The sequence below is a fragment of the Rana temporaria genome, chromosome 4, assembly GCF_905171775.1.
Source record: "Rana temporaria chromosome 4, aRanTem1.1, whole genome shotgun sequence".
Lineage (NCBI taxonomy): Eukaryota > Metazoa > Chordata > Amphibia > Anura > Ranidae > Rana > Rana temporaria.
Window position 1 is genome coordinate 339,828,400 of NC_053492.1, and position 27,619 is coordinate 339,856,018.

General features: G+C 44.4%; 1 protein-coding gene across 1 annotated transcript in view; it reads left to right on the top strand.

The window, feature by feature from the left end:
* SOS1 (SOS Ras/Rac guanine nucleotide exchange factor 1) overlaps window positions 1-27,619 on the top strand; it is a 412,587-nt gene that overhangs the window by 37,218 nt on the left and 347,750 nt on the right. The window contains exon 2 of the mRNA XM_040350763.1: window positions 21,668-21,793. Coding sequence (XP_040206697.1) covers window positions 21,668-21,793 — 126 coding nt within the window. The remainder of the gene's footprint in view (window positions 1-21,667; window positions 21,794-27,619) is intronic.

The window sequence follows — 27,619 nt, forward strand, 5'->3', positions numbered from 1 at the left end:
TGTCTTCCGGGTATCGCCGCTCCAGCGCTGTGATTGGCTGGAGCGGCGATGACGATTTAAATTCGGCAAGGTCCGGCGGCTGCCGGTCCTTTCGGCGTGGATTCCCCCCTGCGCATGCGCCGCTGCAATCAGCGGCGCATTGCGAGGGGAATATCTCCTAAACCGTACAGGTTTAGGAGATATTCTTTATACCTACAGGTAAGCCTTATTATAGGCTTACCTGTAGGTAAAAGTGGGTTTACAACCACTTTAATGGTTCCTTGCTGCAAAATATGTGTTTCCAAACCTGCTGTCTTCTCAAAAACATAATATTCCAGCAGGCAGGGTAGAATATATCTGTTATGTGTACCTTTTATCCAAGTCACAGTGGCAATAGCTTTATTTTCATTTTCGATTGTCTGCTCTTGGCTCTTTATCTTGGAATGCTGTATTGGGACATGCAGACCTTTTTTTGGCAACGACTTGTGTAGGAGTCTCAGGTCATTGTCTGCAAAAACATTAAATGTTTTATTGTAATGAGCCTGAAAAATTATGCTTTCAAAGCAGGTTCCTCTTTGTTTACTGAGCAAACCTATGAGATGGCAAAATAGCATTCTTGGAATTGAATTTGGTCTCGTGACCTTCCGTAAGAAGACTGTTGTAACCATAAAAACCACATATGCAGTGATGTGAAAACAAAGCCTTAATTCATTTTACTTTTTTAATGCTACGAGCACAATTTGAATGTCTCTTCTGTAGATTACTTAAGGTATTGACCAGGTTTTTTGTTAATCTGAATTATTCTCCTTGTACAAGAAACAAGTACCGTATATACTTAAAGCGGAGGTTCGCCGGTAAAATGGTGTTTTTACCCTTAGATGTATGCTCATTTAGTCTAGGGGAATCGGGTTGTTGTTTAAAAATCCGAGCATTACTTACCGTTTTAGAGGGCGATCTTCTCCGCCACTTCCGGGTATGGGCTGCGGGACTGGGCGTTCCTTCTTGATTGAAAGTCTTCCGACAGGCTTCCGACGGTCGCATCCATCGCGTCACGATTTTCCGAAAGTAGCCGAACGTCGGTGCGCAGGCGCAGTATAGAGCCGCACCGATGTTCGGCTTCTTTCGGCTACTCGTGATGCAATGGATGCGACCGTCCGAAGCCTTTCGGAAGACTGTCAATCAAGAAGGAACGCCCACTCCCGAAGACCCATACCCGGAAGTGGCGGAGAAGGTCGCCCTCTACAACGGTAAGTAATGCTCGGATTTTTAAACAACAACCCGATTCCCCTAGACTAAATGAGCATACATCTAAGGGTAAAAGAGCAGAAACGGCCTTTATGGGTGAACTCCCGCTTTAAGTATAAGCCGACCCGAATATAATCCGAGCCACCTAATTTTACCACAAAAAAATGGGAAAAATTATTGACTCGAGTTTAAGCCTAGGGTGTCCATCTGCATGCCTCACTGTGCCTCCATGCCTCACTGTGCCTCCCTGTGCCCATGCCTCCCTGTGTCCATGACTAGACTGACATTTTAACATGGGCGTCTGGAATGGGTGCCTGGGTTTGAAAAATCGGTGCTCCCCGGCCATAGGTCCCCCGGACAACATACTTTGCACACTTGTAAAGGAAGAGTGGGGAACCTATGGCCGGCCAGTACCGGGTCCCCAAAGTCCAGGAGATTGAGATCAGGCACAAAAAATTTACTCGAGTATAAGCCGAGGGGGCATTTTCAGCACAAAAAAATTTGCAGAAAAACTCGGCTTATACTCGAGTATATACAGTATTTGTATTTGTTCCTGAAGCAGTTGTAATATTGTTGTTTTGCTTAGAATTTTTTTTTATAGTTCAATGTTTTTATTAAAGTAGTAAGACGATGTCATATAAAGCACAATCTTGGCACAATAGTTCAAATTGGTGTAAAACCATAAACACAGGAGTATTCTCCCCTAAAATATGCATAGACATAAAACTTCCTAATGTAAAACAGGGAGAACCCAACAATAAACAAACATTCTCAGTAGAGATACCAGTAAAGACAAGAAAACTGTTCATTAAAGTGGTTGTAAACCCTTTACAACCACTTTTACCTACAGGTCACACCAGAAGTCGGATTAAGGGGTTGTAAAGGTTTGTTTTTTATTTTCTAAACGGGTTCCTTTTAAGCTAGTGCATTGTTGGTTCACTTTTCCTTAGATTTCCCTAAGTTTGCCCCCAGAACAGCTTACTGAGGAGGAACAGGAAGTGAAAAAATTCAGACAAAGAAAAAAACATTTAGAAGGGATATCGAAGGAAACAATGCACCAATAATGCACTAGCTTAAAGGAACCTATTTAGAAAATAAAAAACCTTTACAACTTCTTTTTAAAGAGGAAGTAAACCCTGATGGTAAAAAAAGGTAAAGCATAATGGACTACTATGCATCGCATAGTAGCCCATTATGTGACGCTTACCTGCAGGAGAAGCCCGTGATGTCCCTGTCTTCCTCGCGAGTAGCGAGCGGCATTTTTTCTTCACCCCTCTTCCTTCCGGGGCCACGAACTCCGGCTTTGTGAGTGGCTGGAGGCGCGGGAGCCTCCACTCACGGCATTACCCGAGTTAGAAAGGGCACAGCGTGCCCTTTCTAACTGGCGCATGCGCAGAACAAATTGCCATACGGCAGTTTGCAAATATCTCCTAGACTGTGCAAGTCTGGGCGATCAAGCACCTACAGGTAAGCCTTAATCCTAGACTTATATGTAGGTTAAAGTGGTTGTAAAGGGTTTACAACCACTTTAAGGCTTACCTGTAGGTGCTCGAAATATCTCCTAAACCTCCACGGTTTAGGAGATATTTACAATAATGACAGGCACAGGTGTACTTTCTAAACGGCGATCATGACGTGACTGGCGACTCCTGCTCGCATGCACCGGCCAATCGCCGGAGCGGCGATACCTGAAAGTAACCCCCTGGAAGAGATGTCGGCCGCCTGAGTGGTGTACGAGGACAGCTGTGGGGGCTTCGATCTGAGGCGAGTATTGCATAATGAGCTAGTGTGCTATGCATACTAGCTCATTATGCCTTTGTCTTGCAGGTGGTGTTTTATTTTATTTGAAAAGTGGGTTTACAACCACTTTAAAATATAATTATTACCAACAGGGTCGGGGATATGTCCAATTCACTAAGGATTGATTGCGCGATGTCCCATAAGGCCAACGTGGTATGTGAAACTGGTAATGATTATTTCACGGGTAAAAAAAAAAAAAAAACGTAGGGGGCAGGGAGGGAACAGGAGGAAAAGAAAAGAGGGTGTTGGGTGTGGGACAGAGAGAGAAAAAAATTGCATAGCAAGTGACGTTCCGCATCTGATGGCAGGCAGTGTGGCAAGTGGCATTCTGCATCTGGTGGCAGGCAGCGTACCAAGTGAAATCTCGCTATTTTCGGTGGAATTAAACAGCCACAAAGAAAAAATTTAAGGAGAAAAGGAGAGAAAAGAGGATAGATCAATGAAAAGAAAGAGAGAGAGGAGAAAGATAAGAGAAACTCATTAGTTTACAGATAAGTATTGTATCCATGAGTCCCATGTCGCATCAAATTGTTTAGTAGAGTTACGAAGAATACAGGGAAGTCTATCGTTAACCATGATCCAGTTAAGTTTATTCTTCATGTATTTAAGGGAATTGTTGACTGCTTCCAATGTTTAGCAATAGTTATTCTAGCTGCTAAAAATATATATGTAACGAGTTTCGCTGATTTATTAGGGACCTCATCAGGAAACTTTTGAAAAAGCACTGGTTCTGAGGATCTACGGATATTAGCCCCTGTCACTGAATATATCAAATTAAATATTTGGATCCAAAATCTGGAGACTAAAGGGCACTGCCACCAAACATGGTACATTGTACTCACCTGGCCACAAAGCCGAAAACAGTTAAAACAATTAGGGGTGTAGATGGGTGTATCCTAGCAACTGTGGTCGGGACCAAATACCAACGTAGGAGTGGTTTTAATATTTTGCCTCAATAAGCGTTGTGTTAATAGATACTTTTCGATAAAGCATAGGCAATATCTTGACAGTCAGACAAGTGGTATTTAAGTCCAGTTCCTATTGAGTCCTATAATGGAGCTTGGTAGTGGGGTCAGTAAGAGTGGCGTACACCGCAGATACTCGTCTCTGTAAAAGACCTTTTGTTTGACAAGATAATTAAAAATTTGTGAGTGTAAGGGGTCCTGCTAGCAGATTAAGTTTACTGCATACAAAAGAGATAAGCTGATTGTACCTAAATATTTCACTAGAGGGCATGTGCAACGCATCCTTAAAATGTTGAAATGAGTATGGTTCATCACCGTTGAGGTAATCCCCTATCCTAAAGAGCCCTTTGTTGAGCCACCATTGGAGTCAGTCTGGGGGAAAAAAAACAGGGTTGCAGAACAAGGGGGCAAGCGGGGTATGTGGAGATGACAGGGGTTTTAAATGTTTCAGTTCATCCCAAACTGCTAGTAAATGAGACAAGGTAGGACACAGAATTGGGGCAAAGATGGCTAGGAAGCCACATTGGAGAACCAATGGCAAAAGGGTGGGAGGGCTTCAATTGAGACCCAGAGGGGTGTAGGTCCCTTGGCCATTGTGTAGGAAATCAGTTATTTGGGCTGCTTGATGGTAGGCCTGTAAATTAGGAAGGCCAATTCCACCACTCGGTCAATTTATTTATTCAAGGTTTGTTAGTACCCCAAATAAAGCATAGAACTCCTGATTTGTAAACTTTGTAGATCTCCCTTTGGAACGGCAATTGGTAAAGTACGAAAATAGTAAAGTATCCTGGGTAGAAATGTCATTTTAATTCAGTTGATTCTGCCAAACCAAGATGAGGGATAATCTGCCCATCCTTTAAGATCTTCTTGAAGTCGACGAAAAAGTAGAGGATAATTCGTTCAATAAAGAGTGTCAATTGAAGGAGTCAAATGGATGCCTAAATATGGAAGGGAGCTTAACGCCCATTGAAGACTATAAGTATTTTATAAGGTCTGAACCTCTGAGGGAGTTAAAGGGCCGCTGTTTTTTTGGGGTATTCAAGGAAAGGCTTGAGATCTGAGAAAATTGACGTAACAGTGTTTCGAAAATTAGGCAGGGTAGTTTGAGGATTAGTAATATACTGTACATGAGGACGTCTTCAGCAAATGAGTAGCATTTATGCTCCTGTTGCCCACAACATATGCCATGTAGAGTAAAATGAGATCTAATTGCTATAGCTAAAGGTTCAATCACTAACACAAACGGCAATGGAGAAAGTGGACAGCCTTGTCTTGTTTTGCGTTGAATAGAAAATGACAACGACCTATAGCCTTTGATGGAAACCTGGGCCGACGGATTGCTATAAATTAGGGCTGTTACTGATTAAAATTTTCGTGTTCGATTAATCGATTTTTTTTTTTTAAATCGATTAATCGACTAATTTCGATTAATTATAACACACATAGATTTTTCGGATCACCACCATATATAGTCCCCACTGTAATATCCACAGACATCTCCCCTACTGTAATATCCACAGACATCTCCCCTACTGTAATATCCACAGACCTCTCCCCCACTGTAATATCCACAGACCTCTCCCCCACTGTAATATCCACAGACATTTCCCCCACTGTAATATGGTCCACATCTCCCCCATTGTATAGGAAGATTAGTGCTTGCTTAGTCTTACCAGAGAAGCCGGCTGAACACGAGCAGTTGAGGCCGGGTGATGACATCAGCGCGCCGCTCTAGGCTCACCTAGGCCGCTGCCGGGTGGACCAAGATGACCGCCCGCTCCGGGAGCTAGGCCGAAGCCACGGCTTTTCCTATGGCCGAGGCAGCAGCGGAACACCGTGGATCATGTGATGTGCCGATCCACATATGGTGATTTGTTCGGATAATGGATCATTTACAATCCGTTGCACCACTAGTACCAATCAAAATAATTTTGATCGATCAAAAAAATTTAAGATTAATCGAGGAATTAATCTTTAATTTCCACAGCCCTACTATAAATGTTTGAGTGAAATAAAAGTAGAGCCAAATCCAAAGGCCTCCGAAGTGGTATATAAGTAGTCCTAATTTAAACTATCAAAGGCCTTGTGAAGGTTCAATGAAAGAATTAATAGATAAAGGGGTATCCCACTTGGAGCGTCCTGCAGAAATCTGTGCTATAGACAGACGTATCTGGTCTTACGTTTGGCGTTTAGTTATAAATCCAGATTGGTCTCTATGGATATGTTGCACAAAGCTAGAAGTTTTGTCAGAATCTTGAGATCACAATCAAGGATATAGGGAGGTTATTAAGGATGTCAGTGGAGTCCTTGTTCAATTTGGGGATGACGCTAATGTAAGCCCTATTCCTCAAGATGGACTTCACCATGCATAGAATTAAAACAGAGAGCCATATAAGGAGCCAATTGTTCGGAGAACGTTGTATAGTAACTATTGGGAAGCCCGTCAGGACTAGGTAATTTATGAAATTACAATGTTTTAATAGTACTATGAATTTCTTCACCTGTAAAAGGTTGGTCCATAAGTTCCTTATGAGATTCAGTGAGAGATGGTAGAGATAAAGTATTCCGGAAATGGCTAAGGGAAGAATGAGAGTCTAATTTTCAGGAGGACTGTATGGGTATGTTTCGGGGTAAGTTTACATGCTAACAGTGAACCTGGTCAATCACACCAGGTAAAAAATCTGGTTCAACGTAAGCATTTTTCTGCCTTCGTAGTAAGCCAAATTTTATGTTCAGTACAGGCTTGGTTGAGTTTGTGCAACAAATCAGGGTGTGGGGAATGTTTGTGTTAAATAGCTAGGGCTTCATATTCCTTAGTTTTGGTAGTGATCACCTTGTTGCAGGCTTTCCTTAGTCTGGATGCCAACTGGATCAGAAAACCTTGAATGGAAGCTTTGTGTGCTGCCCAATTGATGACTAGATTTGTGTTCTCTGCCTTAATGAGATCAAAATAGGCTTTCAAATGGGTCTGGATATCTAAGCAGCAAGATTTGTTACTGAGAATAGATTTGTTTAATCGCCAATGAGATTTTGCCAATTTAAATGGTCACTAAAGGATTTTTTTTTTTTAGCTAAATAGCTTCCTTTACCTTACTGCAGTCCTGGTTTCATGTCCTCATTGCGTGTTTTTGCTCTGATGTTGCTGTAAAACTGCTCTGTTCTGGACACTTTCTGGTTGTCTGGCTCTGTATGAAAAAAGTCATGGGAGAGTTTAGTTTAGTTTTCCTAGCCATGAATCTCTATGGCACGGTCCAGCACAGAGGCATAAAATAACATGCAAAGACTAAACTACTTTCAGTTTCGTTTTTGCATCTAATGGGCACATTATATGATTGATTTTTATCTATTTTTAATCGTTTTTAAAAGGAATCGGTTAACTATTATGTCTCTATACCCTGTAAACAGTAATTTCAGCAAAAAAAATATTTTCCTTTTAGTGATCCTTTAATCGTCAAGTATTTAATGGAAGATCCCTCAAGGTTTTTTTTAGCAGCGAGATAAGTATTTGAAAAGTAAAAGATGTTACGTAAAATTGATATTTATTTATTAGTTAAATGATATCAAAAATGTTTTCCATAATTACATAGAAGTCAGTCGTAAAATAGTTATAGCCCTAACATTGGAAAACTACACATAACTCATGTTGTGTAAACTCTTTGTACCTTTATAGCGCTTCACACAATATTCCTACGCGTTTCGACCTTTCTTGATCTTCTTCAGGGGATAAATTGCTATGTGAAAAAGAAAAGATTTACAAATGATGTTTATAGATACAGTACATCATTTATATACTGTATTTATCGGCGTATAACACACACCCTAACTTTAAGAGGGAAGTTTCAGGAAAAAAACTTTCCACAGCCCCCTGCATATAACACGCAGGCACAGTTTACACTCCATTTTCAGGGTAAAAAAGTGAGTGTTATACGCCAATAAATACAGTAATTTTGTATATTCTAATACAACAGAGTAGTAATATATATATATATATATATATATATATATATATATATATATATATATATATATATATATATATATATATATATATATATATATATATATATATATATATATATATATATATATATATATATATATATATATATATAAAATCTCTACCACTTTTCAATGAGGAAGCCATGTCCTGTGGCCAGACAAATCGCTGTTTCTCTAAAAGCACACCAAGCCTCAATGGTCCAGATTGTCCACACGCTGCTCATCTGCCCTCCATGGACGAGCCCCCGCCTTCACATCTTTTTCTACTATAGCTCAGGGCGTCGAGACCATCTTACAGAGAACAATTTGGTTAGTTGACCAAATGATTAATTTGTGAATAGTGATTATGAGCTCTAGAAAAATGGGAGTAGTCTCGAGTGGTAGTATTGGCCTCCCTCCAAGCATCAATAAGATCATGATGATGTAACAGCTGAGCACGTTTGCGGCTTCGATTAAGGGGGGAATGTAGTCAAGATATGTGAGATTTGTCTAATATATGATGCAGCGCCAGATTAGCGTCGCTGGCCAAGATAGCATCCCCTTCTAACTCTGACGCAAGAGATAAAAGTAAGGAATGGAAAAAAGACACCTGGTTCGTATTAGGGGCATATTAACCACTTCCGGACCGCACGCCGTCGGTTTACGTCGCTACTTTGAAGAGGAATACCGTTGTTATGGCATAAACTAGCTGCCATAACCCTGGTATCCTCTTCAAGAGTGGGCAGTCCGCTTTCCGATTAGAAGTGGTACCTGCGTCGGATTTTCAGCGAGATCACTTTTATCTGCGGCGGGAAAGGGCCCCCCCTTACTGGAGCTGCCGGTAGCGACTGAGGCGATCAAATTCTCTTATGTCAGTGATATGGAGATGAGTGAGGGGAAGATGACCCCCACATGTTTCCATACCATTGCAGGACAGAAGCAACGTCAAAACGTTGCTTCCACCCAATAAACTTAAAGAGACATATTTTTTTATTTCTTTTTTTTTTTTTAAATGACATTTAAAATTTTTTTTATGTTTTTTTTTTTATTTCTTTTTTATTGCATTTTAGTGTAAATATGAGGTGCTTTTAACCCCAGATCTCATATTTAAGAGGTCCTGTCATGCTTTTTTTTATATTACAAAGGATGTATGTTTCTAGATTGTAAGCTCTAACGAGCAGGGTTCTCTGATCCCTCCTGTATTGAATTGAATTGAATTGTATTGTAACTTTACTGTCTTCCCTGATGTGGTAAAGCGCTGTGAAAACTGTTGGCGCTATATAAATCCTGTATAGTAATAATAATATATACATTCCTTGTAATTAGAAATACAAAGGGACACTTATTTTTTTACACTGTACTTATTAAAAAAAAAAAAAGGTAAAATCAATAACACGCCCAGTCCCACCGAGCTCATGTGCAGAGAAGCTAACGCATACGTGAGCAGCACCCGCATATGAAAATGGTGTTTAAAACCACACATGTGAGGTATCTCCATGATCGCTGGATCGAGAGCAATAATTCTAGCACTAGACCTCCTTTTGTAACTCAAACATGCAACCTGTAGAATTTTTTAAGAGTAAACATTTGTCGCCATCGCAGGAGATGGTGCATTTTTTTGAAGCTTGACATGTTTGGTATCAATTTGCTCTGCGTAACATTATCTTTCACAATATACAAAGAAATTTACTGTTGTCTTATTTTTTTAATTCCAAAAAGTGTATTTTTTCCCAAAAAAGTGCGCTTGTAAGACCACTGTGCAAATACGGTGTGACAAAGTATTGCAACGACCGCCATTTTATTCTCTAGGGTGTTAGAAAAAATAATATATAATGTTTGTTTTTCTAGCAAAAAAAATCATTTTTTACTTTTAAACGCCAATTCTCAAAAAGAGGCTCACTTTAGTGGCTAAACCAAAAATGTTACCAAGTTCTCTCCCAAGTACCCTTTTACTAAAAAGTATCGCCTTCTTTGTCTTTTAGTATTGTAGTTTAATGAAAGCTGCCGTGATAAGCAGAACATCAGCCCCCGTTTTTTCTCTGTAGCAATAGCAAAGTAACAAAGTAATCTTTATGTACATATCGGGGAATAAAATGCATTTCCTGAAGAGCTACAATATCAGCGCCTAGCGACCTATAGTGATTAAATACCTTAATAACTTGGACATGGTAAAAAGATAAAAGATAAACTGTAGACTGACAGACTTACCCACCAGCGGACACGAATCTTGGAAATCCAATAGAAATTGGGAGGAGTCCGACAAACTGGGGAGGGCATAGCTTCCTTCCAGCACAAATATTATATAGGAAGTAATATAAAGTGCCCTCCTAGGAGTTCTTGGCCACTTAAGCCCCGGACCATTTTGTTGCTAAATGCCCAGGCCAGGTTTTTGCGAATCGGCCCATGCGTCGCTTTAACAGACAATTGCGCGGTCGTGCGACATGGCTCCCAAACAAAATTGGCGTCCTTTTTCCCCCACAAATAGAGCTTTCTTTTGGTGGTATTTGATCACCTCTGCGGTTTTTATTTTTTGCGCTATAAACAAAAATAGAGCGACAATTTTGAAAAAAATGCAATATTTTTTAGTTTTTGCTATAATAAATATCCCCCAAAAACATATATAACATTTTTTTTCCTCAGTTTAGGCCGATGCGTTTTTTTTTATACCAAAAATAGGTAGAAGAATACGTAATAAGCGTTTATCGATTGGTTTGCGCAAAATTTATAGCGTTTACAAAATAGGGGATAGTTTTATTGCATTTTTATTAATTTTTTTTTTTTTTTTACTACTAATGGCGGCGATCAGCGATTTTTTTTTTTTTTCGTGACTGCGACATTATGGCGGACACTTCGGACAATTTTGACACATTTTTGGGACCATTTTCACAGCAAAAAATGCATTTAAATTGCATTGTTTATTGTGAAAATGACAGTTGCAGTTTGGGAGTTAACCACAGGGGGTGCTGTAGGAGTTAGGGTTCACCTAGTGTGTGTTTACAACTGTAGGGGGGGTGGCTGTAGGACTGACGTCATCGATCGAGTCTCCCTATAAAAGGGATGACTCGATCAATGCAGCCGCCACAGTGAAGCACGGGGAAGCCGTGTTTACATACGGCTCTCCCCGTTCTTCAGCTCCGGGGAGCGATCGCGACGGAGCAGCTATAAACGAATAGCCACACTGTCGTCCCGGATCGCTCCCCGCGGGAATCCGACCGCCGCATGTAGCGGGGGGGACCCCTGAACCGCGGAAAGGCGGGGACGTACCTGTACGCCCATATACCTGTACGTGCCATTCTGTGGACGTACATATACATGCGGCGGTCGGCAAGTGGTTAAGCAAAAAATAAATTTTTATAATAGACCAACAGTAAATAAGTCTATAAATGAACAAGACCCAGGTAACCTAGAAAACAAACACCAGGTTTAAGGCACATAAAAAATGTAAACAAAACATAGGCAGTGCCTAATGTCCCGTAAGTGGACCACTGAGACGCCACCACCACAAGAAAGAATCAACTGATGTCGTTCAGTAAGTTCTCAGGTAACTCTGTGTGGAGTTGCAACTTTCTTCGATAAGGAAGACCAGAGAGGTGAAAGCGGAGGAGGGGATCTTGGTTCTGGAACGAGGGGCTATTTGAAATTAATCCCAACTTAAGCAGAATCGTTTCACCATCTGCAAATGTAGAGAAGGAGTATGATCTACCGTTATAGGTAAATTGCAATCGGAAAGGCTAGTTCCAGAGGTAATGTTACGTTACCAGCGAAAAAAGCAACGGTTTAAATGCTCTCCGTTTCTGAATGGTAGCTTGTGAAATGTCTGAAATCTGGATTCTTTAGCCTTCAACTTTCAAATACGGATGTTCTCTGGCATATCACATGATTGCTTCCTTGACGCTAAACAAAAGGGGTTTCACAATCACATCTCTAGGGGGCGCGTCAGGTTTTGTGGGAACTAGAGGGCTGCTTGTGGAGGCTGGAAGTGCTAGAAGCGGCTTATCTGCTCATTAGAGGTCGACCAATGTATCAGCAGATTTTTGGCACTTTTTTTTTTTTTCAATTGTTTTTATTAAAGTTTTCACAACATACAGAAAAGAAAAAAAAAAGAATATTTAAACAGACAAGACATAGACATACAATTACACAGCTCAATTGTGCATACAGTATATAGGAAACTTTGTGCTACAGTTCACTACCACAGTGCGCTTCAGTTGCTATGTCAGGCACGATGGGGGCAGGGGTGTATCCAGCTATCAGTATGTCATTAATTCACATGTCGACACCTGAGACTAATCTATATCAGCGGTGGGGCCTAGGTTAAATGATAGACTTGACGGTTATATGGAATAATCAGCCAGCAGTTTCCGACTCAGCCAACCAGGCTCGCCAAATTTTATCATATTTCTGCGGGCATCCACGGTTGAAATAAGTATCTTTGTACAGGGGGAGGCTGGAGTTGACCAGACGTCTCCACTGCATTAGGGAGGGGGGCGTGGATTTCTTCCAGTGCATAGCAATATTCTTACGTGCATAAAAAAGAAGCAGGCTTACCAGTGTACGTTTAGCGGAGGATAGAACAATATTTTCAACGATACCCAGGAGGCAGACCTCCATTGCCAGGGGCAGTTGAACTGCCGCAACCTTGTTAACCAATGCAAGCACCTCCTCCCAATATTGTTTCACTACAAGGCATTGCCAGAAGATGTGAGAGAAGTCGCCAGGGGAGGCGTTGCATCTCCAACACTCCGGGGAGTGTGCAGGGTTCATTTTATGGAGTCTATGCGGGGTGAAGTATGCTCTATGTACTATTTTGAATTGCACTAGCCTGTCCCGAACCGAGACCAGGGCGCTAAAGGGGAGGTCCCACACGTCATCCCAATCGTCTGTATCTAATGTAGGTATGTCACTCTGCCACCTGGATCTCAGCCCGTCCAGGGGAGGGAGAGACACAAAGGTCAGGTAGGAGTACAAGCGCGAAGTGGGCTTCACATCGCACCCAAACCTAAGTGTTCTCTCCAGCTCCGACTGGGCCACGATGCATGATGACCGAGGAAATTGGGCTGTAAACGCATGTGACAGTTGGTGATGTCTGAAAGCGTAGTGTGGAGGTAGATTAAATGTGGACCGGAGCTCCTCGAAGGACACCAACTTGTTTTGCGAGACAATGTGTGACATCAACTTGATGCCGCGTCTCGACCACGCAACAGGATCTGGAAGTCTATGGAAGTGGTCTAAGGTAGGGTTCAGCCAGATAGGGGCATTGGGGGAAACCTCGGTGGGTTTACATTTTTCAATAGCTAGTCCCGTCCGCCATGCCCGTAGCGTGGTAAGCATGGAAGGTGTCAGGGGGTACGGCGCGCGTGGGCCCCGGAACAGCAAGAACCGGAGGGCCTCCAGCGAGCCGACCACCGATGCCTCCAGAGCAGTGGAGGTGTTTGTCCCGTCCGGGCATAACCACCAGGCCGCTGTCACTAACTGGGTTGCCAGAAAGTATTTGTAGCAGTCGGGGAATGCCATTCCCCCCTGCGTCCGAGGCCTCATTAAAGTTGCCAATTTGTAACGTGGCGGAGAGGTGCCCCAAATGAAAGAGGAGAAAATTTGGTTTAATTTGCAAAAGAAGGACTTGGGCACCCACTGGGGGGAGTGGCGGAAGAGGTATGTAAGCTTTGGGACAATTTTCATTTTGAGGAGATTAACCCTTCCCCAAACAGATAGTGGGAGATTTTCCCAGGCCTTAATCCTCGACTGAGTCTCCAGGAGGAGTGGGGTCAGATTTAGTAGAATAAAGTCTGTGGCCAAGGCTGAGACATGTACTCCTAGGTACTTGAATGAATCAACCCAACAGAGGGGATTATCAGGCGGGGAGGTAGACCTGGCCGCCTGGTCAATCGGGAAGAGCAGCGACTTGGACCAATTCACCCTGAGTCCAGTGACCAAGGCGAACGCATCCAGCACAGTCAGTGCACCCCGCAGCGAGGGACCCGCGTCATTTAAGAATAGCAGCATATCGTCCGCGTACAGGGCCACCCTCTCCTCCAGCAAGCCCACACGAAGTCCTCTAATAAGTGGTGAGGTGCGGAGAGCCTCCGCCACCGGTTCAATGGCAAGGGCAAAAAGGGCTGGAGAGAGAGGGCAACCCTGCCTCGTTCCCCGGTAAAGCCTGAAGGGGACAGATAGTCCCCCATTCAGACGCACCGAGGAGGTGGGAGCCCTGTAAATTACTTGAAGCCAGTCGATAAACCGTAAAGGGAATCCCATTCTTCGCAGCGTTTCCCATAGAAAAGGCCATTCGACCGTGTCGAAGGCCTTTTCGACGTCCAGCGAGGCCACAGTCCTCGTTCCTACGTTTAGGTGTTGGGTGTGTATGTTGGTGAAAAGCCTTCTGAGGTTCACATCCGTGGACCTCCGGGGCATGAAACCCGTCTGGTCTGAGTCTATTACCGTGGGCAGCATGGGATATAGTCGAAGGGCGAGGAGTTTAGTCAGTATTTTAAAGTCGGTGTTGAGGAGAGCAATGGGCCGGTACGAAGCACACAGAGTTGGGTCCTTGGGAGGTTTGTATATCAGTGTCAAGTGTGCATGGTACATGGACAAAGGAAGATTCCCGTCTGTCAGGCTTGAAGTGTATATCTGGGCCAGCAGGGGGGCCAAGAGGCCTACATGTGCCCTGTAAAAATCTAGGGGGAGCCCATCTGGGCCAGGCGCCTTCCCCGGCGGGAAGGACTGAATTGCATTCTGTACCTCAAGGGCCGTGATCGCTCTAACCAGAGTCTCCCTCTCCCCGTCCGAAAGCCAGCCTAGTGCCAACGGGTCCAACAACGCATTCAGGGACTCGGGTCGGAAATCTGTGGGTAAACTGGAGGAATACAATGTCTTATAGAAATCCCCAAAGGTTTGGAGAACATCTTGTTGGGAGGACACGGTTCCCCCCTTAGGAGTCTGAAGGGACGAGATTGTCGTGAGGGGTTGGTCGTGTTGGGCCATCATAGCCAGCAGGCGACCATTGCGGTCCCCTTGTTCAAAGGCCCGCTGCTTGCTCTTTTGGATTTCCAGGCGCGTTGCCTCTGCCAAATGCAGCTGCATGTCCCTTTGGGCCGCCATCATGAGATCAAAGTGATCCGGGGTGGGGTCCAAGTTGTATCTGTCAGTTCTGTCAGTGGCGATGCGTTCTAGCTCACTAGTTTGGGCCGAGTGTTGTTTCTTGACATTGGCTATGGAGGAGATGTATTGCCCTCTAGTGAATGCCTTAAAGGCATCCCAGACAACCCCGGGGGAGGAAGTTCCTGCGTTATGTACCCAGAACTCCGATAGTAGGGGGGGTAAGGTTTCGGCTATGTCAGGGTGAGTGACCCACTGCGCTCCCAGCCGCCACAGCGCAGCACTGCGCGATGTCGGAGACCGGAGCTCTATTACCAAAGGATTGTGATCCGACAGCCCGCTAGGAAGATATTCCGCCCCCAACACATCCGCTAACAGTGCGGGGTTGGAGAAGGCCAAATCTATCCGAGACGCCGTCTTGTAAGAAGCCGAGAAGCACGAATAAGCCCTCGCCCCTGGGTGTTTCCATCTCCAGATCTCCTCCAGACCCACCGCCTGAGCCCAGGCAGGCAGGTCTAGGGACCTATGTTTAGGCGGCACCGGTCTGTCTAAATCATGTGACAGTATAGAGTTGAAGTCCCCCATTATCAGAACCCTCCCCGGACAGAACGGGGTAATCTTATCCATCACCTCGTACAGTAAGGCAGGTGAGAAGGGGGGGGGATGTAGAGGTTAACAATAATGTATCTCTGAGCCCAGAGCGTGAAGACCAATATCACATATTTACCTAGGGGGTCCGTACGGACCTCCTCAATCACACAAGGGAAATTTTTGTGAATAAGGATTGACACCCCCCTGGCATATGTAGAATAGGTAGCATGTATCGCCCGTTGAACCCATGGTTTTTTAAGAGTTAGGATCTTGCTGCCCATAAGATGAGTCTCCTGAAGCAGAATGAGCTGGGGTGAGCGGGCTTTTAGGTATTGGAAGAGGGTGGCGCGTTTAAACTTGGAGTTCAGGCCCCTGACATTCCAAGAAAGGATCGAGAATGAATCAGGCGAGCGGTCAGCCATTCGGTAGAATAGGCAAAAAATGGAAAGGATAACTATCTAGATACACCCCAGGGCATCCCAGGGGCAGCAAGATCCCAAGCACACAGCACTGTACATTACAAGTATCTATGTTTGGCACATTCAAAAGGCAGTAAAAGTCATTGAGCGTAGCACACTGAACAGACAATAAAAAGAACAACATTCCCAGGCACTGAGTGCCTATCCTACTATGTCCCGGCCCCCAAACAACGGTCAGGGGGGCGGGAATAGTTTTTCCCCAATAACAGTCAAAAAAAGAAGGTGTAAATGAGCCCCTAAAAATTGGGGGCCCTACACAACAGGCGCCAGGTCGCCTACTTTGGTACCCGGGCAGCGGGTATAACCCAGACCGACGGTCTGTGTCCAGGCTATTAATAGCAAGCGTGTCCAAAAAAAAAAAAGAAAAAAAAAACACAACAGCGGAGGGGGCAAGTCACACAGGGGGGGGGGGGTAGCAACCTGGAGAGCCACCCCGTCCGTGGGCCGAGAAGGTGTATTCTAGCTTGTGCACTGAGCAGCCTCCGCTCCTATGGACCATAAGAGAGCTGATTCCTGAGCAGAGCAATGCACAGCTGCCGCTTCCCAGAATCCATGAAGGAGGAGGGGGCCTGTGGGAGGTCAGGGTCACTAATGTATACTGGAAGAAAAATGGTGGGAAGTAAAAAATTAAAATGCGAGGCAAAAAAAGAAATAAAATTTGGGAAGGGACCATAGGTATATGCATAGGGAGCAGGGAGAGGATGGCGGAGCCAGAGTCTAGTGTCAGGAGACCTCACAGGTAGGCCAGACAACCCGCAGATCCACCAGTGTAGGGAGTGAAGGAGGAGGGGGAGGGATCCCGATTACTGTAAAACAGGCTTGAGCGGCACATAGAAAGGGAACAGAGAAGTAAAAATGTAAAAAATGGGAGCATAAAATAAAAGTATATATAGAGAAAAAAAAAAGGGGATGCATCCAGGGGATGGGAGCCAGTGCAGGTACAGGAGGCAGTATCTGAAAGATGGCAATGCCGGCCAACTCGCCAAATGGGGGGGAGGCTGACATCACAGGGGGAGCCAAGTGGGCAACAGAGAAGGATACTTGCCACGAAGTGAAGACCCTCAGCGACTCTCCAGCCATGACATGGCCGCCTCTGGATCCATGAAGAAGCGTGTGCGGTCCCCGTCGATCACTCGCAACTTGCTGGGATAGAGTAGGCTAAATTTGAGGCCTTGATCCCGCAGGCATCTTCTCACCTCTGTGAAGGAGCGACGTCGGTGCTGCACCTCTGGAGAGTAGTCAGGGAACAACATGATCTTGGCTCCGTTGTAGAGTAGGTCTCGCTTCTCTCTGGCAGCAGCAAGGATACGGTCCCTGTCTCTGTAATTTAGCAGGCGGAGGAGGAAAGGCCGAGGAGGGGCTCCCGGGATCGGAGGCTTGGGGGGGACCCGGTGAGCTCTTTCCACAACGAAAGTAGGCGGCATGGCCGGCAGGCCCAGGAGGTCAATCAGGAAAGTCTCGGTGAATTCTGCAGGCCTGGGGCCCTCCGCCCTCTCAGGGAGGCCAAGGATCCGAATATTATTCCTCCTGAGCCTGTTTTCGGTGTCTATAGATTTCTCTTGCAGGGCCTTAACCTGGAGTTGCAAGGCATGCAGGTCCCTGGAGTCAGCTCGTGTGGAATCTTCCAGCTGTGAGATGCGGCCCTCCGCCTCCATGAAGCGGGCCCTAAATTTGTCCATGTCATGGCGGATCAAGCTGACATCCGCAACTAGGTGGTCAATTTTAACCATGACTGAATCCCGACCCTCCTTAATCGCCGCCAGAAGCTCAGCATGCGAGGCGGCGTGGGATGGCTGTGGATTAGGGGAGGCTGGAGAGGCAGCCGACATCTCCTGCGCTGGAAGCCTCGTGGGCAAGATGGCCGCTGCAGCTCGGTCCCCTGTCCCCCCGGAGGAGCGTAGCTTACCCGGAGACAGTGGAGGGGGTCTCGGAGTACCGGGTGCCTTCTTGCGCCCCAGGGTGTCGGGCTGATGGGTACTGAAAGACGGAAACAGCGCTGGAAAACTGCCCAGGATAACGGTAGGAGCGGAGCTCAGCTAGCACACGTCTGGTCTCTCTCACATCCCGGCCACGCCCCCATTTTTGGCACTTTTTAATTAATTGGCATCGGCCGATTGCTTTAAAAAAAAAAAAAAAGACGATTTACTTCAGCGTGACTTGCAAATAACATCTGCATCATAGAAGTCAATGAGTTGTCTCTGGGCAGCCTGCCATGTGTGAGGAAAGAATACAATGTTTCTACTTATCAATGAACTCAACTCTGTGTGTAGAAGTTCTCAGTTTAGTCTCTTATAACCCAGCTAGCGGCCGATGAAGAGGTTAATTGCGCCCGTGTAGCACCGCTGCAGAAGCGCTTTGCAGGCGCTTCGGCAGCAGTGCCCATTCATTTCAATGGGCAGGAGTGGTGGAGGAGCAGTATACACCGTTCCAAAGATGCTGCTTGCATGACTCTTTTTAACGTCCTGCCAGCGCACCGCCTCAGTGTGAAAGCACTCGGGTGTTCACACTGAGACTGCAGGGGAGCCGTTTTGCAGGCACTTTACAGGTGCTATTTTTAGCCCAAAAGCACCTGAAACACACCCCAGTGTGAAAGAGGTCCAACTGTTAGATTTTATGAGATTAAGGGGAATTTTTTATTTTTTTTCTTAAATCAGTTTAACAGCCCAAAAAAAATTGGCATCATATATTGGCCATCGGATGCCGCAATTTCTAAATATCGGCATCGGCCAAAGAAAAACCCATATCGGTCGACCTCTACTGCTCATGCTTCCCGTGCATGCGCTCCTTTACACTGTAGAAAAATATTTTATTAATGCATTTTGAAAAAATATTTTTATGGCAAGTGTTCCAGTATTTCTTGGTAGAACATTGTTTTACCAAGTTTCTCCAGTCCAGTCTACTTCCTGTATGCTAACCCCTTTTAATCTGTAAATGGGATTACTATGCAAACTTTTTTGAATAATGGTTTCCCACCAAAATGCAGGGGATGGGGGGATTTATAAACAAAAAAAGCCGCGCCACAAAACAGCCTGTTGGAATACAGTCTCTGAGCTTGTGATTTTGATCCGTGATTGATTAAATAGCAGTTGTATGTTCACGAGGTAGGCAGATTAGACCCTGGCGATAGTACTTCATACGTTCCACACCACCAAGTGACACCTAAACAAAAGTGACCCTGCACCGGAAAGAAGAGCCGCTTACCAGAGGGCAAGCAGTTAGGGCAGATGGCTATAACCCAGCCGAGGCCTTTAATCCTTGGACGTTTTCCATCAGGGAGCCCACTGTCTTTTGAGCGTGATGAGTGTCGGCTCCCTTTTTTCTGATCTGATCGCCGTTTCAGCATGTCCTGTTCCCTGCCATTCCAGTTCATTAACCACCTGGTGAAGGAGACTTCACCAGGTAGTTAATGATCTGGAATGGCAGGGAACAGGACATGATGACACGGCGATCAGATCAGAAAAAAGGAGCTGACACTCATCACGCTCAAAGGACAGTGGGCTCCCTGGTGGAAAACGTCCAAGGATTAAAGGCCTCGGCTGGGTTATAGCCATTTGCCCTCTGGTAAGCGGCTCTTCTCTCTGGTGGAGGGTCACTTTTGTTTATGTGTCACTTGGTGGTGTGGAACGTATGAAGTACTATCGCCAGGGTCTAATCTGCCTACCTCGTGAACATACAACTGCTATTTAATCAATCACGGATCAAAATCACAAGCTCAGAGACTGTGTATTCCAACAGGCTGTTTTGTGGCGCGGCTTTTTTTTTGTTTATTTTTGCCTTTGTGTTATCGCACGCCAGCTGCTGCCTGGGGTCAGAGGGTGGGAGGACACTAGCGCGGTTTCTTGTTTTTTCTTTGATGGGGGGATTTACTTAAACTGGAGCAGCTGTACATAGTAAACAAGCAACTTCTAACTTCAGGTTGTCAAGTAGAGCTTTGAAAATGAAAGCTGCACAATAAGGCAGTTAGTTGTACTGCAGTGCTGTGCTGACAAGGAACATGTTGACAGATCATTAGTTTGCAGCTTCCCCCTTTCACTGTCTAAATACAGGGTTTTGGGGGGGGGGGGACAAGATCTGTAAGTGTTGCTTAATTTCAGCAGTTCTAACTAGTGAGGTTTACCTGAACGTCTGTCCCTTCCCGCCAGACAGCTCAGCCTTTGCTCCCATAGTTGTATTTCATTTGTGTATTAGCTGTTAGCCTGTAGTTCAGTTTTTAGGGCCTTTTCATTCTAATGCATTACGGTAATGGTACGTTACATGTGTTGGTGAGCTGCATGCAGTTGATTTTGAATGGCTTCCCAATGACCGATGCGTTGTGGTGCACTGGGTTACTCATTCAGCCAATGACAACTTTTGTGATATCTGTGGTTTGTCACAGGTATCCCATGGTACAAAGCAGCTATGATTGGCCTTGTACCATGTGATCGCTTTGACCACTTACAGAGATCACAGTAGTTAACAATGACACCATTAATGACAGCCATTGTTTGCTACTATTTACTGTGATCACTGTGATTGGTCACATCAATAACATGGTACAGGGCAAATCGGTGTCCATAAATCCCGATCTGTGATCTGGACACAACAGTCGCAGATCGTGTTGCTGTGTGAGTGAGTGAAAAACTTGTAAAGCGCAACACATGCGAACTGAATCGCCTCTGGGCGCTGTATCCATTTCATGGGTAAGGAACCCCTTGACCTCAGAAGAGATGGGTTTTAATCTTTCTCCTGAAGGCCAAGTGGTCCGACTCCAGTCGGATGGTAGTTGGTAGAGCATTCCACAGTCGAGGTCCCTGGACTGCAAATCTTCGATCTCCTTTGGACTTGTATCTGGCTTTGGGTATCTGGAGTAGATTTTGATTGGTGGATCGCAGAATGCGATTGGGGTTATGGGCTTTTATTTTTTCGCATCGATATTGGGGGGCGTTGCCTTGAATACACTTATGTATTAGACAGAGTGCCTTGAAAGTGATTCTTTCTTTTACTGGCAACCAATGAAGGGATCTCAGTGAAGGTGAGATTGATTCCCATGTTTTTTTTCCGGTCACTAGTCGAGCGGCCGTATTTTGAACGACTTGCAGAGGAGTGATTTGGTATTTGGGGAGACCGAGATAGAGGGCATTTGCATAGTCCAGTCTGGAATTGATGATTGTTCCCACCACGACAGCAATGTCCTCTTTTGGGATAAAGGTGGCGAGTCTGCGTAGTAGGCGCAGCAGATGGTGCGATCAGCTGACTACTGACCCTATTTGTGCTTCTGAAACCATGCACATGCAACAAGAGGCGTTACCTGTATGTCCACCCCACCCACATTGGCGCTGCTCCTGTCCACCGATATATGTACATTGGCTGGACTGGAGGTGTTTAGTGATGACATTTTCAAGTGCTGCATGACATCCACTTTATTAGAATTCATGCATCTTAAATCTGCGATTTACATTATGTGACAACATACGGCTACCTTAACATGCCAAATGTGTGTATTGTGTAATTGTGTTCCCAATAGCACTAATTATATTTATTTTGTTAATTTTGCAGGTTCAAGTACAGGTCCATCCAAACCTCTCATCAGCCGAAGATGCTCTCCAGTATGTCGAAGAGTTAATTCTACAACTGCTAAGCATGCTTTGCCAGGCGCAGCCCCGCAGTGTCCTGGATGTTGAGGTACTTGGAAATAGTTTTATATATTTATATGCTCATAAAGATGGCACTTAAAAGTATTGCATTTTATTCCATTCCCAAAGACTGTGCTCAGACAAAAAATCCATCAATCTTCCTTTTTGCTCTGTAGCTACAATATTTGGAACCGTTTTATTTTGGCTTATGTAATATAGTTTCTGCATTTTTGCTATCAGCTATAAATCGGTTGTGATGCAAGGATAGTAAAGTTTTTATACAATGGTGGACACATATTGTGTTCTGTCTCAAATGTTGTTTTATGTAACAACATACCTTCTGAGACCCAGGCTGCATGGAGCATGTAGAAACATTTTGGATTTGAACAGATCCACACGCAGAGTTATGTACCAAAAAGACACAGAATTATTATCCAAGGCAGGGCCAGATTAAGAACATCATGGGCCTGGTGCTGAGGATTTTGGTGGGGCCTTTTATAAATAATAAATAAATGCGTGGGAATGACATCAACGCAGCCCGGCCAAGGCAAGTGACCAAAAGCACAGAACCCAGAAGGAAGACCGGGTGAAGATGGAATCGCCCGGGCCCCGCCGCATTCATCACAGCCCAGCACTGGAGGGCTCAGTCTGAAAATTTAAGTGTACCCTAATGTGCTAATATGCTGTGTATACTTGTACGTTGTGGCATAACCTACCCCAGGGCCTCTAAAAAGTAGTAATGTCAGGAAAGTTTACTACCGCTTTAATATCACAGGATCCCAGGAGCATCTCATGGGGCCCCCTACTGACCCGGTGGGCGGTGGGCAGTGCCTAAGTGCATAGTTGCCAACATTTAAAAAATATTTTCAGGGACACTTTTTTTATACAAGTGCTATATTTAGAGTAGCTGAGATCCCCCTATGTTCCTCTATACATCACAGTAGTAATCACAAAATTAAATGAGTACTAATAATGGGGCAGAACAAATATGAGTACTGGGATTTCCTTTGGTTGAACTATCAAAAGTGTGTCCATTCTAGAGCTGGTAACATTGAGGGTATTGAGTATAATTTTAAAGAACTGTTTTTGTGGCTAAGCGACATAGGAGAGGAGTATGGACGGTATATAAGTGGGAAGTATGTGCAGGTGAGGGAGAAGAATGTGGAGGGTCCAACAGTGGGCATTATGTACAGGAGAGGAGTCCAAAGGGTACGGCAAAAGGCACTATGTACAGGAGAGGAGTGTGAAGGGTATGACAGTGGGTAGTATGTACAGGAGAGGAATGTGGTGGGGATGACAGTGAGCAGTATGTACAGAAGAGAAATGTGGAGGGTATGACAGTGGGCAGTATGTACAGGAGAGAAGTGTATGACAGCAGGCACTATGTACAGGAGAGCAGTGTGAAGGGTATGACAGTGGGCAGTGTGTACAGGAGGAGTGGGGGGGTATGACAGAGGGTAGTATGTAACAGAGAGAAGTGTGGAGGGTATGATGGGGCAGTATGTACAGGAGAGGAGTGTGGAGGGTATGAGAGTGGGCAGTATGTACAGGAGAGGAATGTGGACGGTATGATAGTGGGCACTATGGAGAGGAGTGTGGAGGGTATGACAGTGAACAGTATGTACAGGAGAGGAGTGTGGAGAGTATGACAGTGGGCACTATGTACAGAAGAGAAGTGTATGACAGCACGCAATATGTAAAGGAGAGGAGTGTGAAGGGTAGCACAGTGGGCGCTCTGTATAGGAGAGGAGTGTGGAGGGTATGACAGTGGGCACTATGTACAGGAGAGGAGTGTGGAGAGTATGACAGTGAGCACTATGTACAGGAGTGGAAGGATGTTTAGGGACTGCGTAGTGGTTAAGCCGGTCATGCATGGAAAAAATTACGCCAATTATGCAGAGACCAACCATAGTGGATCTATGTATGGGCTAGCTGGTTTTACACAAGTCATTCTATTAATCAACTTGAGTACAACCAGCCTGTTAGGTTTTTCCCAAAACAATCAGTGCTGCCAGCTATAGTTAGCAACACTGATCATTGTACACACTGGCAGAACACAATAACACTACAGGAGTGATTCCCCCATCCACAGGTCAGCAGGTGAGAGGGTGTGTGGGGACAGGCTGGGGAGAGATACCAGTCAGTGGCTGGGTAGGCACTGGCTAGTATCAGAGCCAGATAAACACAGGTTACATACGCCACGATCGTTAGAGCGAGAACAATAATTCTAGTACTAGACCTCCTTTGTAACTCTAAACATGTGACCTAAAAAAAATTTAAAGCATCGCTTAGGATACCAAAAAAAATCGTGCTAACTTTAGTGTTTTTTTTTAATGAATGAAACAGTTTATTTCCAAAAAAACACGCTTAAAAATTGCTGCGCAAATACCGTGCTAGAGCTGCACAATTAATCGTTAAAAAAATCGTGATTTAGATTCAACCCCCCTGACGATCTGCAATGCAGAGTTTACTGATTCTTTCATATAACAAGTGGAGAGACTTTCAGGTGTCAAAAGAAAATATCTGGGGAGTCTGCCAAGTTTTTTTTTTCACATTTACTCTTTTATTTTCCTTTTTTCAATTATAACAAGGTCACAAGAGATTATCATACAAATATATACAATCATACATTCCATTATTCTAGACATAATGTCTCTTCCAAAAAAAATAAAAAAAATAAACAGACACAAATCCAAAAACACAGTTATAGCCAATTCAGTTTTCACTCTTATTCTTAACTACACCCGTTATCGATTCGGCCTACTTTGTCTGCTCCCTTAGTTAAAAAATGTATAACTTCAAGCGCCTCCTCCCTTCTGTTTCCTTGTTATCGGTATGCCCTTACTTATCTAACCCCTTAGATGGGGACCCCCCAAACTACACAAAGCAAAACAGAACAAAACAAAAAAACTAAAAAAAAAAAAAAATTTTAGATTTTTTCCTGAGCCACATTCTTCTCTCTCTCCCTCCCCCCCCCTCCAACCGCACAGGTCCCCCCCGGCTTCCAGTCTTCCTTACCTTCGGCTCACTTCTATTCAGTTGAACTCCCTCACCTCCCGTCCCTCTTCCGATAGTTTCTTCCCCTCTTCTGTAAGTATGAACTCATTCCATCCTGCCCATGTTTCTACGTATTGTTCCCTTCTATTCCTAGACGAAAGCATTAAGTCCTCCATAGCTCAAATTTCCCTGACCCTATTGAGCCATCTCGCTACAGAGGGAGGTCTACTGTCTCTCCACTGGAGACTTATTCCCATTTTTGCTGTATTTATCAGATGCCGAAGCACCGACTTTTGATACTCCCCTACTGGAATCTGTGAGCTATGGAGGAGAAAAAAAGCTGGGTCATCTGGAATTTCGTAAATTTTTGTCCTATTCTATGCACCTCCTTCCAGTAGTCTTTCACCTTTACGCAGTCCCAGAATATATGCCGCAAAGTCCCCTGCTCCAGACCACATCTCCAGCAATTCTCTGAGTTTTCGTTAGAGAGTTTGTGCAACTTTACTGGAGTGTAGTACCACTGCGACAGTAATTTATAATTGCATTCCTGGATCCGTGTTGATGCAGATGAATTTAAAGCCAGAAATACTATTTGTTTTCGTTGGGTCTGTGAAAAGGTTATCCCCAGGTTTCTTTCCCATTTGATGATTCCTGGGAAGACAAAATCCTCCCGGGGAACATTCAATATTTTATACATTTTAGAGCCTACTTGCTGTATTGGTTCTTCCTCATCACAATATTTTTCGAATTTTGTCAGTTGCCGCCGAAAATTTGAAGGGTGTCCCAACGAGCTTAGGGAATGTCTAGTTTGGAGCGCCTGCCAGAAATTTAACTCATATTCTCCCCCTACCCTCATCAGTTCAGCTATTGGTGGCCACCCATCTGTTTTCAAAAAATGGGATACCTGGACTTTACCTTTCCCTTTCAAATTATTATAAACTGCTCCGGCCATCCCCGGTGTAAATCCTGGGTTCCCCAGTACCGGGTATAGGGGTGAGTGTTTAGATGAGAATTTAGAGTTTTTACATATTTTAGCAGTGACGGACAAGGTCGCTCCAATTAAAGGGTGTTTCTTCATCTTACTTGATAGTAGTTTATAGCACCAGGGTGCCCTACCTAGTGCCACTGGGGAGATCTGCTGTTCTACCTCAACCCACCTTTTATATTGTCTATTTCTACACCAGTCTATTAATCTCGTCAGGTGGGCTGCTTGATAATATTTAGCTATATCCGGGATTGCCATCCTTTCCCAGCTCTTTGGAAATTTCAACACCTCTTTTTTTATCCTTGGCCTTTTCCCGTTCCAAACAAAACTCATCAAAGCTGTGTCCAGTTGCCGGAGAAAGGCCAAGGGTATTTTAATCGGCAGGGTCTGAAACAGGTACGTTATTTTTGGCAAAATACAAATTTTCACTATATTGTTCCTACCGAACCATGAGTGTATTCCATATTGCCATTTCTTCATAAGCTTGCTAACTGAGTTAAGGAGAGGTGGGAAGTTTAATTTAAACGTTTCTTTTATGTTTGCTGGAATTAGAGTACCCAAAAATTTTAGCGCCGTCTTCCATTTAAATCTGAAATTTTGTTGTATTATAGTCCGCATCTGTATTGGTACTGCCACAGTGACTGCTTCAGATTTAGCCTGATTTACTTTTAAATTGGATAATTCTCCAAATTTTACAATTTCTTTAACCAGATTGGGAAGAGAGACATGTGGTTTTGAAATAGCAAACAGCAGATCATCCGCGAACGCTATTACCTTATGACTCCCCACCCCCATCTGAATGCCCTGTATATCTGAATTTTGCCGAATTCTTTTTAAAAGAGGTTCCAGGGACAGAACAAAGAGCAATGGTGACAGGGGGCATCCCTGTCGTGTTCCGTTCGAAGTTGCAAATACTTTAGAATGTATCCCATTTACTCTCACCGAGGCTCGTGGGTCAGTGTACACACTTCTGATCCAGCCCAACATATTTTCTCCTAGGCCCACGCGTCGCAACACAGAGAACAGGAACTTCCAGCTGACTCTGTCAAAAGCCTTCTCGGCATCGGTATTTAGGAACACGGCAGGGATGCCTCCCTCAGATGCCCCCTGAACCAGATTTAGGGCCCTTATCGTACCATCTCTTGCCTCTCGCGTGGGGATAAATCCTACCTGGTCTCTATCTATCAACTCCGGAAGCCACACTTGTAGCCTACTAGCTAATATCTTCGTGAACAGTTTCAAGTCAGAGTTTAACAACGAGATTGGCCTGTAACTGCTGCACTCCGCCGGATCCTTCCCCTCTTTAGGGATCACTGTGATATGGGCTAACAAAGCCTCCAGTGGGAATGCAGCAGATTGACCCATCTCATTGAAAACTTTTGTCATTTGGTTACTCAGGAATGGTAAAAACTCCTTATAATATCTTATCGTGTAACCATCTGGCCCCGGAGCTTTCCCATCTTTCATAGTTTTTAACGTTGACTCTAATTCTTCTACTGAGATGGGAATATCTAAGCTGGCCTGAGCGATAGGTGGTAGTCTAACTAGATCCGCTGTTGAAAGATAATCGTCTATCTCTGTTTGGGACACCGATGTCTGAACCAGATTGTACAGATTGGAATAGTATCTGCCAAATTCCTCCGCTATCTCCTTTGGTTTCCGTTTTAATTGCCCCTCCTGCCCCTTGATTTGTGGGATATACGTTGCTTGGCTCTTTTCTTTCAGCTTCCCTGCCAGCAGTTTGCTACACTTGTCCCCAAATTCGTAGTTTGTTTTTTTACCCCTTTGTATAATTGCTTTAGCCTTGTATCGTAATAATTCTGTGATCTGCCTCCTCAAATGGCTCAATTCTCTACCTATTTGGGGGGTCAATGTCTTTTTATGCTGGAGTTC